The following is a 13,967-nucleotide window of genomic DNA, read 5'->3' on the forward strand; positions in this document are numbered from 1 at the left end:
AGACCACGGCAAACTGGGGGTGAGGCTGGGATTTGAACTCAGATCTGTCCCACGGCAGTTTCTGTGCTCTTTTCACTAGAATGAGGGAAGGTTGAAAATTTCAACTCCCCCATAGGGATCTGGATGTACTCTGTTTAAGGAGAGGATGGCACGACATAAAGACTGGCTATCAACCACTCTCCAAGCACTTCCCCTGCCGGCTTCCTCCCAGAGAAGCCTGGGGCTGGCACTGGGACCCACACATCCAGCCTGGTCCCCAGGGTGCACACGCTGCTAGAGCACACCAAACCAGCTAACACCCTGACAAAATCAGCGCCTGCAGGCCGCCCACCACAGGGCAGTGCACGGTATCATCTTCCCTGTGTCTGTATCTGCTCTCCGAGACCTACTGAGCACTGTCCATGCTGGCCAACGGGGTTCCAAAACGACTAGATACTGCTCTTCTATGCTATGGGTCCTTCTCCACCTCACCGTCTCCCCTTGTCCCTACCTACCCAGGATAGGTAATCTTACTTGATTTATTTTATGTGAATAGGTAATCTACGGTTCAAAATTCATACAGCATGAAAGTGTGTGACGGCTCCTCCCCCCGCTTCCCAGCTCCCCTTGTCACTGACCACCAACACTACTGGCTTAAAAATGCAACTCTGTGATATTTCCTCAAATTCCTAGGAATGAGCAGGATCGTATTATACTAAGCTAAACAGTTACGTAGAATATTCTAAGTGATCACTGTAAATTTAAATTCCCCATTCAGGCATTTAAAAAATCAAATAACTCAAATAACTTGTGTTAGTAGGTGTTCAACATACTGTAAATGACTCGGGATCATGACTTTTTTTTTTTTTAAATGAAAAACTATTTGTATCGCGGGGCACCTGGGTGGCTTAGTCGGTTAAGCGTCTGACTTTCGCTTAGGTCATGATCTCGCGGTTTGTGGCTTCGAGCCCCGCGTTGGGCTCTGTGCTGACTGCCAGCTCAGAGCCTGGAGCCTATTTCGGAGTCTGTGTCTCCCTCTCTCTCTGACCCTCCCCTGCTCACGCTGTCTCTGTCTCTCTCTCCTAGAAATAAATAAAAATATTAAAAAAAAAAAGAAAAAAAAGAAAAACTATTTGTATCGTATACGAGCACAACAGACGTCCGTGAATTATACCTGGTAAGCATCAATCGTTACGGAATACCGACAGCTCACCTGGTTCCTGTCGCGTGCATTCGTGTACCTGATCTTCTGAATGAAGTAGAATATGAGCCATGCTGAAGAAATAATCATCAAAACAATAAAGGAGATTGACACGAAGACTAGAGAGCCACGGCTGAAGTTCTTTGGCGGCATTCGTGTTCCAACAGCTATTGTCATTTGTACAGAGATGTTTTTCTCCAGATAACTCAAAATATCCTTACCCCTCAATTCTGTAATCATGACAGCAATAATATCTCCTGTGCCTGTAATGTAAAATAAATACATATACTCACGTGATCTTTAAAACTTACAGGAACATCAAACATACAAAGATGCGACTTAGAAAAACCACTACAAGTTTTGCCAATGGCAAGGGTTTGCAGATTCAACTTTTCTGATGAAATCACTCTGTGCAGTTGGCTATGTGGGCACCGGTGGAAACAGGAATCTGTGGTGTAGTATTTAAGACTCAGACAAAGTGGGGCGCCGGGGGGCTCAGTCGGTTAAGTGTCTGACTTCAGCTCAGGTCATGATCTCACAGCTCGTGGGTTCAAGCCCCACGTCAGGCTCTGTGCTGACAGCTCGGAGCCTGGAGCCTGCTTTGGATTCTATGTCTCCTTCTTTCTCTGTCCCTCCCCTGCTTGCTCTTTCTCTCCCTCAAAATAAACAAACATTAAAAAGTCAGACAAAGTGTAAAATGATCTCAGTGTTAAGAGTTCCATTAACTTGTCTTACAACTACATTTAAAAATGGGCTTATTAAATCAGCCAAATGTTAAAGACAGACAGTATAAAACATGGTATTATACAACAACGTCATGTGATAAAATCATGGCAGATCTTTACTATAAAACCTTTCCCATCTTAAAATGCTCTTTAGAAAGTCCCAGCTCCTTAAGAACAGGAGAACAGCACTAGTTATTGATAGCACAAAAAGCACTATTATTTGTAGTACAAAAATTGGTACTTTGTGCACTACTCATTCTTAGAAACATTTACGGGGCACCTATTATGTGGACAACTAGTAGAAGGAATAGAAAGAAGTAGAGGACAGGCAGTTTTAGGATCTCACTGACATGATGCAAATCCTATAATAGAGCTGCAAAAGCCAAATCCCAAAAAGTGGTAACCTTCTTTGGTCCTACATCTAGCCTTGAGGAGAGGAAGGTTCCTTTCTCATTTAGCCCAGAGCTCTTCTGGAAATGAAACCCTCCTGAGACAAGTAAAAGCTTTGACACCCTGGACTAGTTTGGCATCAGAATCCTTCCAGCTTCTAACAGCTGTCCAGAGGTTCTGCCACGGCCACAAACTATTTAAGGTAATTACAAGGATATTCTTAAGTCGCTATTCTGGTCATTTACTTCCTTCACTTCTGTAATTTCCAGGGGTAGTGATACAGTAGAGGCAATTACTCTCTCTCCTGTGGAGCGTGAAATTACTATTCCTTTCCTCCTCCACAGAGGGAAGTAATTTCTCATTTCCTTTCCAGGAGAAAGGGCAGCCTTCCTACACCAGTCTAGCTGCCGGCCACCCTCCGTTCTAGGCTGAAGCTGCCGATGGCGACGTGCAACTTTCAGCATGCTTCAAAGAAAAGCCTGAGACTCTAGGGGTCAGAGTAAGGAGAATAAACATTTTAATTCAGGAAAGAGAAAATTATAACCATTTATTCAAACTGGAATAAGGTTTGCAGATAAACATAAATCACCCAAACCAAAAAAACACCTCACAATTTGCCCTTGCAAACACTTCTTCAGTGAATACGACTGCTAAAGTATTTGGTTTACATGTTTATCGTATTTCACCAAAAGAACTAGCCTTCTCATGTGCAGTCAAAAGACCACAGGCTGAACTGAAAAGAAATTCAATAATCAGAAGTTTTCTGAAGAATTTAACCCAATGGAACATGTACCTTCTGTATTACCTTACCCAAAATTGAGCCAGCGACTTTATCAGAATAGCAGTTTATCAGAATACTGATTAAAAGAATCCAAAAACAAAAAGAAAACTGCAAAATTAAGGCAAGCAACAGAGTTAGCATCTAATTATCTTTGTGAAAGAAGAGTTCTGGTAAGTCACAGAAAATCATAACAGAGCACTACACTGTTAAAATTTTCCATTTAGAAACCTTAGGTCTGTGCTTTTAAAATGTTGGTCAACAGGCAACGGTCTGTGGTGTAACATACCAGGTATGGCTATAAAGTAACTGAGACGGATCCCACAAACCACACATGACAATCAGTCTCATTGCTTTATAATCACACCAGGTACAAACAGTTATAGAAACCAGTTCTGAGGCTTCCTCTTGAAGACTCAAGCTGGAAAAGGAGCAGGGAAAGAAAGCTTCACAGGTAGCCCAAGGAACCAGTCCATGTGCTTTCATTCATTCAAAGAACACTAAATAAATGACCACCACCTAGTTTCAACTGGAAAGCTGTTTGGGAAAAGAAGCATTTAATTATTTAAACCATCCAATGATATTTATTGAGCACATACTATGATCAAGGTTCCCGAATGTTCGTGTTTTTTAAAGATTTTATTTTTAAGTAATCATGTACACTTATTAAAAATTTTTAAATTTTTTAATGTTTACTTAATTTTGTGTGTGTGTGAGAGAGAGACTGTGTGTGTGTGTGTGTGTGTGTGTGAGAGAGAGAAGAGAGAGAGAGAGAGAGAGAGAGAGTGTGTGTGTGAGTGGGGGAGGGACAGAAAGAAAGGGGGTCAGAGGGTCCGAAGCAGGTCTGTGCTGACAGCAGAGAGCCTGATTCGAGGCTTGAACTCATGAACCATGAGATCATGGCCTGAGTCCAAATCAAAGCTGGACACTTAACCAACTGTGCCACCCAGGCACTCCTATCCATCTTTTAAAGACAGAAAATTTACCTGCTGTGAAGTAAGAGAAAAATAATGTATATAAGTTGGTTTTTGCCCCAGATCCTGGCACCGAGCTCCTGAAACACTTGCAATTTCTTAAGTGATAAGAGCAATAGGAGCTGTTTGTTCTGCAATTTGGTCCTTGGCCTTGAATCTTACCACAGAGTTTCTCCTTGGAATTTCCTGGGTGACAGGAGTCTTCTGTTCTAATGAGGGGACTCTTGGTGGGCTCCTGGATAGCTTTAGAAAGACCAAGCCATGAGGAGAAGCTTGGAAGCTTCAGCCCATCCCCTCCGTCCTCTGGGGAGGGGAGAGGAGCTGGAATGGAGTTAATGACTGATCATGCCTAGGAGTGATGAAGCCTCCATTAAAACCCCCAGAAGTGTGGGGTTTGGAGGACTTGCAGGCTGGTAAACATGTACTGGTGCTGTGAAGGTGGAGTACCAGAGAGCCCCTCCCACATACCTGCCCTATGCATCTTCATCTGGCCATTCCTCCTCATCTTTCATTATATCTTTTATAAGAAACCAGTAAATGTAATCAAGTGTTCCCTTGAGTTCTGTGAGCCATTCTAACAAAGTTTTGAACACTATGGGGGGGCTGTTGCGAACCTTGATTTACAGCCGGTCGGTCAGAAGTACAGGTGCTGACCTGAGACTTGTGGTTGGCTTTGACGTGGGGTGGGGAGGGGGCAGCCTTATGGGATTGGGCCCTTACCCTGTGAGATCTGATGCTAACTCCAGGCAGACAGGGTGAGAATCCAACGGGATTCTAGGACACTCCTCTGGTATGGCTGAGAATCAGTTGGTACGGGGGAAAGCCCCACACATTTGGTGACCAGAAGTGTCACAGAAGTGTGCTGTATGAACAGTACAGGAGACACACACAAGAGTGTTTTTTCCTTTATATCTGCTCTTATGTGAAAACCGCATTTACCTTCAAAGAGCAAAGGAGAATCCAACTATGCTTCAATTAAAAAAAAAAAAACTAGCCTAAACAAGGTAATGAATAAAAGGTATGCCCCCCCCCCCTTTTTTTTAAAGAGTAAAGGAGAATCTTAAAGGGGCTGGAGAGAGGAGCCCCCTGCAGGTAGTCTCATCAGGCTAGTTCAGAGGGGGAGATGGCTAGCAGGGCAGGGAAGGAGGTGAAGACTGTGCAGGTCAAGCAAACTGAAGAATTACAGCAGGATGTCAGAATACTAGTGAAGCCCCTTGGTTCTTAACTATTCTGGCAGTGAATCACTTATAGAATCTGATGGTAAGAGGCCCCTCCTACAAGAGAAGTCCTAATTCTGCTAATTTCAGGAGAAATTCATGGATCTCCTCACTTCCCATCCCTAAAGCTGATCTGGGTTGAAAGACCCTGATTTAAGGATGCCTCTGATTCTTGACTTTTAAAAATCTGGGAAATCTTGGCCCAGCTTGCGGGGGGATATTAATGCCAGATAAAGCATAAGCTTCAGGATAAAAGCAGGGCTAGGTCAAGCAGTGACTGATAAGAGCTGGACTAATTAGGCTGTAATGAAGTAAACATTCAAGGAGAGATGAACATCCACCACCACGAACCCTAATCCTAAGCCCCTTAGCAAACACTGCTACTAAATCATGGATATGGCCTCAGCACCCTCTGCACTTCAACATGCCCAGCAGCCAGCAGTAACCTACCAGAGACGACAAGTAAAAATCTAGGGTGATCCCTGCTTTCACTTATTTGCCTAAAACTTTCCCCCACTTTTGTTCTTTAATGTGAATCTAGATTTCCACTGCTTGAGTTTGGCTACTTTAATAAACTCTGTTGTTTTATTTTAATTCTTTCTAAACTTTTGAGAATTTTCAAACCCCAGAAGAGTTTCAAATCATGACATTTCTTCCTTAAATACTTCAACATTATCTCCTAAGAACAAGGACATAATTCATTTATCACATTTGCGAAGCTGAACTCTGATATGACGCTGTTCTGTAATATACGGGTCATATTCAAGTACCTCTGGCCTGGGTCTAATGAAAACTTCAGAATTGTTTAGTATAGGTCAGAGCAATACCCAGGACCCAATCAGGCCATGTGCACCTTGTGTTTAGCTGTCTTGTCTCCTCTGTTTCTGCTGATCTAAAGCGGTCCCCAGTCATTTTTGGTCATTCATGTCATTGACCTTTTCTTTTTTTTAATGTCTTATTTATTTGAGAGAGAGAGAGAGACAGCATGAGCAGGGGAGGGTCAGAGAGAGAGAGGGAGACACAGAATTTGAAGACAGGTTCCACGCTCTGAGCTAGCTGTCAGCACAGAGCCCGATGTGGGGCTTGAACCCATGAACCATGAGATCATGACCTAAGCTGAAGTTGGACGCTTAACCAACTGAGCCACCCAGGCACCTCATCATTGACCTTTTTAATGAAGCCAGAACATATGTTTCGAAAATGTCCCTCAATCTGGATTTGTCTGATTGTTTCTGATTACTGACCATGATTAGATATCCAAAGTAATGTTTTTTGGCAGAAATGCCACACAGGTGATGCTGTGTCCTTCTAGTGTGTCACATCAGGAAGTGCACCTGTCTGGTTTTACCTTTATTGGTGATGCTGAATTTTATCACTTGGCCAATCTGGTATCAGCTAATTTTTCTACTGCAGAAAAATCTTTTTTTTTTTAATTATTTTTTTTAGATTACTAAGCAATCTGTGGGGTGATGCTTCCAGCTTATCAAGCTCCCCAATAAGCTTTTATTCAGTGCTCTCAGCACCCACTAAAGCTCACCTGAATCAGTTTCTACAACAGTGTTTACAAAATGGAGATTTTCTAACAGTATAATTTCTTCTGTCTTTGTAAAGTACTTCTATAATAAGAGGCATTAGCATATTTTTCTACTTACTCTTTTCCCCAATAAAAAACCAGAATTGCTGGGTGGACAATGCTTTGTAAAACAGAGCTCCCTACTCCTACAAATTCTATTTTTTAATGAGAAAAAAAAAAGGTAAGTAGAAAAATACAGTAATGCTGCTATAATCCTGATCACAAAATCAATTTTAGAGACCGAAGAGACCTAAGAATTAACCTCCTCTGGGCTCTGGAGTCAGAATGTCTACATTCAAACCCCAGCATAAAACTTAACCTCTCTGAACTTAAGTTTCTTCTAAATGAGATGCTACCTGCAGGACTCACGGCAGATGCTCAGGAAATGCTACACCTTACTGAGTGAATTCCACTTCTACTATGATTCTTCACAGAAAGCACAGGAGAGCTTCCCCTGGAGGCCACCAAAGAGCCCCTGCCACAGGAGTCATGGACTCTAATTCCCTTGGTTAACCCCTCCTGCCACCACTGGAAGCACTCAGGTACCTGCTGACCAACACAAACCTCCTGGCTTCCACAGGGGTCTGTGCTTCAGCTCAGGGAGTCCCCCAGTTGGGAGGTATCAGGAGCCCATCCCCTACGGACACTTGACTTCCTCCCTTCTCCTGGGACTGGACCTCAGGGCAAGCCTGGTTCCGCTGGGAAGCTGACACTTTCACCTGAGAAAGGCTGATGCAGGAAGAAAACACAAATGAGCTGTCTGGGGCATCAGGCTGCGAGTGGAGAGAGGTGCTTTTACTGTAAGCAGTTCTACTTTTTTACTGTAAGCTTACCATTTTTTCTTTTTATGTTTTCTTTTTTTAATGTTTTTTATTTATTTCTGAGAGAGAGAGAGACAGGGTGAGCAGGGAAGGGTCAGAGAGAGAGGGAGATACAGAATCTGAAGCAGGCTCCAGGCTCTGAGCTAGCTGTCAGCAGAGAGTTCGACACAGGAGTGGAACCCACGAACTGTGAGATCATGACCTGAGTTGAAGTCGGATGCTTAACCAACTGAGCCACTCAGGCGCCCCCATTTTTTCTTTTTAAAGAGAACAATATCCCTGTACAAAATCACATTTAGCAGAGGTTATACGCCTTAACAGATGAACACACCTGTTAGGTTCAAATCACCTGCTGAGGTTTTAAGGAATTTTCACGCTCTTGGATAATTTTAGTAAATTGCCCATAAAAAATGTTCAGGGAGCTTCTGTGTTCCCACATTAAGCTTTTGCAATGATACATTCATTAACTTCTGGTAGGTTACTATCAGTGGTATTAGGGTTACTCCTACAGAAATCAATGACCTATTTTTATATGTAAAGCAGAACACTACATACTTTAGATGAAAGAATTAAAATTACGTTCAAGTTCTAGAATGGGTGCTGCCGAGGGAACAGACAGATAGAACTCGGATTTTTTGTAACTCAGTCACGCTGCACAGATTGGCCAAGCCTGGTGTGTCTGTGCCTCAGTCAGGCTGCTTGCAAGTGGTCTACGGCCTTCTCTTCACTCTCCCTTTCACGGACTTAAGTCCTTCTCAAATGTTTATCTATAATATTTCACTGCTTCAAACCCAGTACTTATTCTTCTCCGACCCCTTGAAGAACTCAAGGGAAAAAAAAAGATGCACCACCTTCTTTTATGAAATGAATACAGCAATAAATCTGACAGATGCAGATGACAGGTGATGGCAATTATAGACATCCTGCTGAGATCTGTCAGTGTTTTCTCTAAAACGTAATTTGTCATGTCACTCTCTTCAAAGCCTTTGATATTTGCAAGAACATGGATGGACCTAGAGGGTGTTATGCTATGTGAAATCAGACCGAGAAAGACAAATGCCACATGATTTCACTCATATGTGGAATCTAAGAAACAAAACAAATGAACAAAAAACGGATGCTTAAATAGAGAACTGGTAGTTGCCAGACAGGAGGGGATTTGGGGGTTGGGCAAAATAGGTGAAGGTGATAGGTGAAGAGGTACAAAGTCCCGGTGATAAAATAAGTAAGTCACAGAGATGAGAAGTATAGCACAGGGACTACAGCCCATAATATTGTGATAATGCAATATGGACAGATGGGGACTACACTTGTGGTGAGCCCTGTGTAATGTAGGGAATTGTTGAATCACTGGGCTATACACCTGAAACTAATGTAACACTGTATGTCAACCATACTTCAGTAATAAAAAAAAAAAGAAAAAAACCTTTGATGTACTCCTTATACCAACTAAATAAAGTTTAAACTCCTTAACCTGACATTCAAAGCATTCTGGGAACCAAATGGGCCTAAAGGTAACCGAAAGTCATGTGACAGTAGGCACTCTTAACTGACCAAATGAAACTGCTGGTCACAGGGGCTGAAAGAGCGGCTCACGTGCCCAAGCACAATGGAGGCCCAGCACCGGGAGGAGGAGAACCGGGAGAAAACAGAGCAAGGGCTCCACTGGAAGCTTCCACAAAACCAAACGTCAGGAGGAGAGGAGGAGAAGGGAAGAAGCAATGATCGGAGAATAGGACACACTGGACTTGACACCAGAGATGTACCAGTTCCGGGAGATACTGAGGATGGGGTTTTTGGTTAGATGTGCACTTTCCACATGGATTCTGAGGTTGGCCAGGACGATGACAGTGCCCTGAGTGGGGAAATGTGTGTGGTGCATGAGAATGAAGGGTGAAGTTTTGACACTGTGAAAGTGTACCAGTTTGAAAGCAGCTGTATTGAATCAAGAAAACACTGGCACCATGGCATCCAGTTGGCGTCCATGGTTGCACGATGCTGATTAGCAGCTCGTAATTGTGCTCAAGTTGAATCTAAATCTCCTGCCATGAGGCCAACATTCAGAAGCTCAATGTGTGAGCTGCTGAGCAACTTCAAAGTCACCTGCTAATTCCTGACCGATACTTGGCTGCAGTCCATCCTCAGAAAGAATGAGGGTCTACTAAACCCTCGTTCCTTTATTCCTGTGGCAGGAAGTTCTTCAGACTCACAGCAAGTGGAGCAAAGGCTGTGGAGCACTCCACCCAGTGCTCAAACGCCAGTTTCTTTTCTTATTCCATCTCCTGTGTGCACTCATCACGTAATCTGTTTTTCCCAAGTCAAAAAAGAAAAGATGGTAGGAACAAAGGCCAGCACGGAAGAGAAAGCCACTTTCCTCTTTCATATAGAGGCAGAAAGGGAGGGAGGGGGGTACTTGGGAAGACAATCATCAGTCAGCAGAGACACAGAATCTTCTAGTTAAGAGAGATCGTAAGGGTCCTCTGACACAATACAAATAACTTCCTGACCATTTTAGGTAACTAGTTCTATGCAAAGGTAGTTTAAAATATGAGAAAGGTCTTCCTTATAATTAAAATCTTGATTCCTAAATGTCCATTCATGGCTCTTGGTTCTCTTCCTCGAGAAACACCACCAAATAAACTGTATTTCACCTATCGATGGTGTAAAACACCATTAACTGTGAGGTGATTACTGTTTGTATCATGAAAAATATCCTGCCAATTCACTGGGAGATGCTGTCAAATATAAGAAACACCTCAACTTCAAGCTGTACATCCTGGAATGGAGGAAAATTCGTCTTCCACACGACAGATAGTCAAAGACATCTCTGGTACTACACCTTGGACTTTTCTCCATACTAACTACCCTAGAATCCCAAATTATTCATTAAAATTTTTTTTAAATGTTGGTTTATTTTTGAGAGAGAGTGAGAGTGCAAGCAGGGGAGGGGCAGACAGAGAGGGAGACACAGAATCCAAAGCAGGCTCCATGCTCTGAGCTGTCAGCACAGAGCCCGATGTGGGGCTCTAACTCATGAACCGCGAGATCATGACCTGAGCCGAAGTCAGGCGCTTAACTGACTGAGCCACCAGGCGCCCCTAAAAAATATTTTTAAAGAACCTAACACAGAAAAGCTGGCAGTACCATATAAAAACATCTCTTCCCAAAATCATTCAAGAGAAAGTTACTGGCATGATGTGTCATCCCTTCCAAACATGTAGTGTGTATTCTCCTACAAACAAAAACCATTTACAGACAGAGTACAAATACTCAAAACCAGGAAATGAACACGGATGTGTTACTACTGCCTAATTTCAGAGTCCATTCAAGTGTCCCCAGTTCCCCAACGATGTCCCTTGGAGCAGGTCCGGATCAGAGGCATGCATTGCATTCAGCCATCACATCTCATGACTCTGTCAGTCTCGATCAGACTTTCCTTGATGTCCATGACCTTGACACTTTTGAAAATTATATACAGCCCAGTTACTCTGTAGAACGTCCCTCATTCTGGGTTTATCTGGTGTTTCCTCGGGGCTAGATTCAGGTCATGCACCTCTGGCAGCAACATCAGAAGAAGTGATGCTGTGCTTTTTCTGGTGTGTCCTACCAGGTGGTGCACAGTTAGGACACATCCCAGTACAGATGAAGTTCACTTTGATCCTGTGGTTTTGTACAAGTGATATTCTCCAGGCATTGCCACTGCAACGTCACTCTTTTCCCCCTTTGGAATTAACAAATATTCTGTGGGGTAGAGGTATTTCGAGACTAGGTAAATATTTCACTCCTCATCAGAATTTCAATTTACTTTTTCACCTTTTAGCTTAGTATGAACTCACATTTCTTGTATTATTTAATGGGCTAAAATCATTACCATCATTATTCACTTTGATGCTCAAATTGTAAATGGTAAAACGTTGTTTACAGATTTTTTTCCATCCTGTTCTTTTGTGAACATCAATTTTTCAATGTCTTTTATTAAAACGCAAAGAATACAACACATCCAATATCAAGAGCGGCATGAGGCTAACCCCTCCCTAGCTCTGAATATTATGAATCTTACGATATTCTGAAAACTGTGTTCACAAGGGTACAGCCTGAGTTTTCAATACATTTCAGCAGCCATGGCATACGTCAGTGTACGGAGAGCTTACAGGATGGAAGGCTCCCAGGGGCTCTCCACTTGAACTGATTCTTAAGCCAGGTCTCCACAAACTCCTGTTGCTAATTTTTTGAACCCACCTGCAGGCTCGCTTAATAAATACTTTCTTTTTGTTGTTACATGCATTCCAAGATCCCCCTATTTTTGTGTCATTTTCAAGTTAAGACACTTACATTTGTGTTTTCTTACGAGTTTTTGATAAAAGAATTTTAAGTGGGAGGAGAAGGAAAGGTTAGGCACTGGGTGGGGTGTTCCACCAGGGAAGATATGCAGGGCAAGCACCCCCGTTCGCCAGCACGCCAGCCACCAGCACTCTGAAAGCCTTCAGATCTGGTATTTACGTGTAAGAATCTGTAAGTCTGAGAGCTCTGTGATCAACAAGAAAACGGATGGTGGGAGGCGGGAGCCAGCTTTCTTACTTTTGGAGCAGCAGTTTAAGGGTAAACAAGGGCCTAGGACGATCCAAGTGGTCATGGATTAGAGTTGGTGACTTGGGATGAACACATTCTCAGCTTAATATGACATGGAGGGCTGCACACAACAGTACTTACGGATACGGGTACATACAAGGGCTGGGGTACATACACAGAGCTCCTTGCTCTGTCAGCTGAGAAGACCCAGAAGCAAGAAAACCTCAATAGTAACGAGCACATCTAATGCCCAGAGCTTGGCTTCAGGCGTCCTGGGAGAAATGGCTGATTCTAGCACTGGGACGGAAAAGATACACAGGACGAGCCCGGAGCATCTCAGAGCACCAGAAATGAAGAAAGTGCTCAAAGACAAGACAGACAAAAACCCAAAACCCATGGTAATGGGTGCATGTCAAAGGACACAGGAGCCAAGTGAAAGAGCTCGTAACAGCCAAATATAATTTAATTTGAGAAACAAAAATGAGCCAAGTAGTACTGTATTATAATACAAAGTATAAATAAATATCCATGAGTCCAAACTGATACAAATAAATGACTGAATAAATTAATAAGTAAGGAAGAAACAAATCATCCATGCAGAATAATTCCAGGTAAGTAATACTCTGCCCTAAGCAGGGGAAGCTGAACTCCCTACTCCTTAAGTGTGGGCTGCGTGTGGTGACTTCCTCCTAAATTGTACTGTATGGAAGAGAGAAAAGAGGAGCTTTCCAGTGGAGAAGCCTGAAAACACACCTGACAAACACCAGGTGATCAAGGTCTACACCAACAGTGATCATTCATGGTGATGCTATATATCCCCGATAGGATCTTGAGAATGACACTTTACCCCTGTGGTCTTCCTCTCAAACACCGAGATCCTCAGTCTAATCATGAAAAAAACATCAAACAAATCCCAACTGAAGGACATCCTCCAAAATACCTTAAAGCACTCCCCAAAACTGTCAGGTCATCAAAAACAAGGGAGGTCCATGAAAGTGTCCCAGCCACAGACTAAGGAGACACAATGGCATCCCCTCCTGGATAGGATCTTAGCACAGGAGGAGAACATTATGTAAAAACTAGGGAAATCTGAACCACGTACGGACTGTGGTTGATGACAATGTACCTATACTGACCGTTCGTTAATTGTAACAAATGTACCACACTAATGTAAGATGCTAGTTACATAACAGGGGACACTGGGTGCAGGGTCTACGGCAATTCTTTGCACTACCTCTGCAAATTTTTGGTATATGTTAAACTGTTCTAAAAAATACAGTTTACTTAAAAAAAAGACTCATTACATAAAAGAGAGTATCTTTTCATCAGGAAAAACGGAGGCTGGAAAGCAAAGCAGCAACACTTTAAGGTGCTGAAAGGAAAATAGTGTCAACTCAGAATTGTGTGTCCATGTCCTTGAAAAATGATGGTAGAAAAGGCATTTTCAGATATACAATGAGAGAATTCATCCCCAGCAGATCTGCACTGTGAGAACTGGTGAACACACTGAGATCGACAGGAAAGGACACTAGATGGACCTGGAACCAGGGAGAGAGTGGAACAAGGACCCCAGACATGCTGCTCTGGGGGTAAATATAAAAGCCTATCACTTTTCTTTCATCATTTTGCCATTCCATCCTCCCTCCTCCACCACCACTGAGGGACCCCTTTTCATTCCTCCTCTACAGGTCCCACAGACTTGGGAGTGTGACAGCGGGTCTCAAAGGGGCAGAAAAAGCC

General features: G+C 43.0%; 1 protein-coding gene across 3 annotated transcripts in view; it reads right to left on the reverse strand.

Annotated features, from left to right (window-relative positions):
* RNF130 (ring finger protein 130) overlaps positions 1-13,967 on the reverse strand; it is a 137,291-nt gene that overhangs the window by 74,910 nt on the left and 48,414 nt on the right. For all 3 annotated transcript variants that reach the window (XM_039252798.1, XM_039252796.1, XM_039252797.1), the window contains exon 3: positions 1,193-1,443. In XM_039252798.1, the coding sequence (XP_039108729.1) occupies positions 1,193-1,443 (251 nt within the window). The remainder of the gene's footprint in view (positions 1-1,192; positions 1,444-13,967) is intronic.

Source organism: Hyaena hyaena, unplaced genomic scaffold, assembly GCF_003009895.1.
Source record: "Hyaena hyaena isolate Hyena2069 unplaced genomic scaffold, ASM300989v1 scaffold_428, whole genome shotgun sequence".
Taxonomy (NCBI): Eukaryota; Metazoa; Chordata; class Mammalia; order Carnivora; family Hyaenidae; genus Hyaena; species Hyaena hyaena.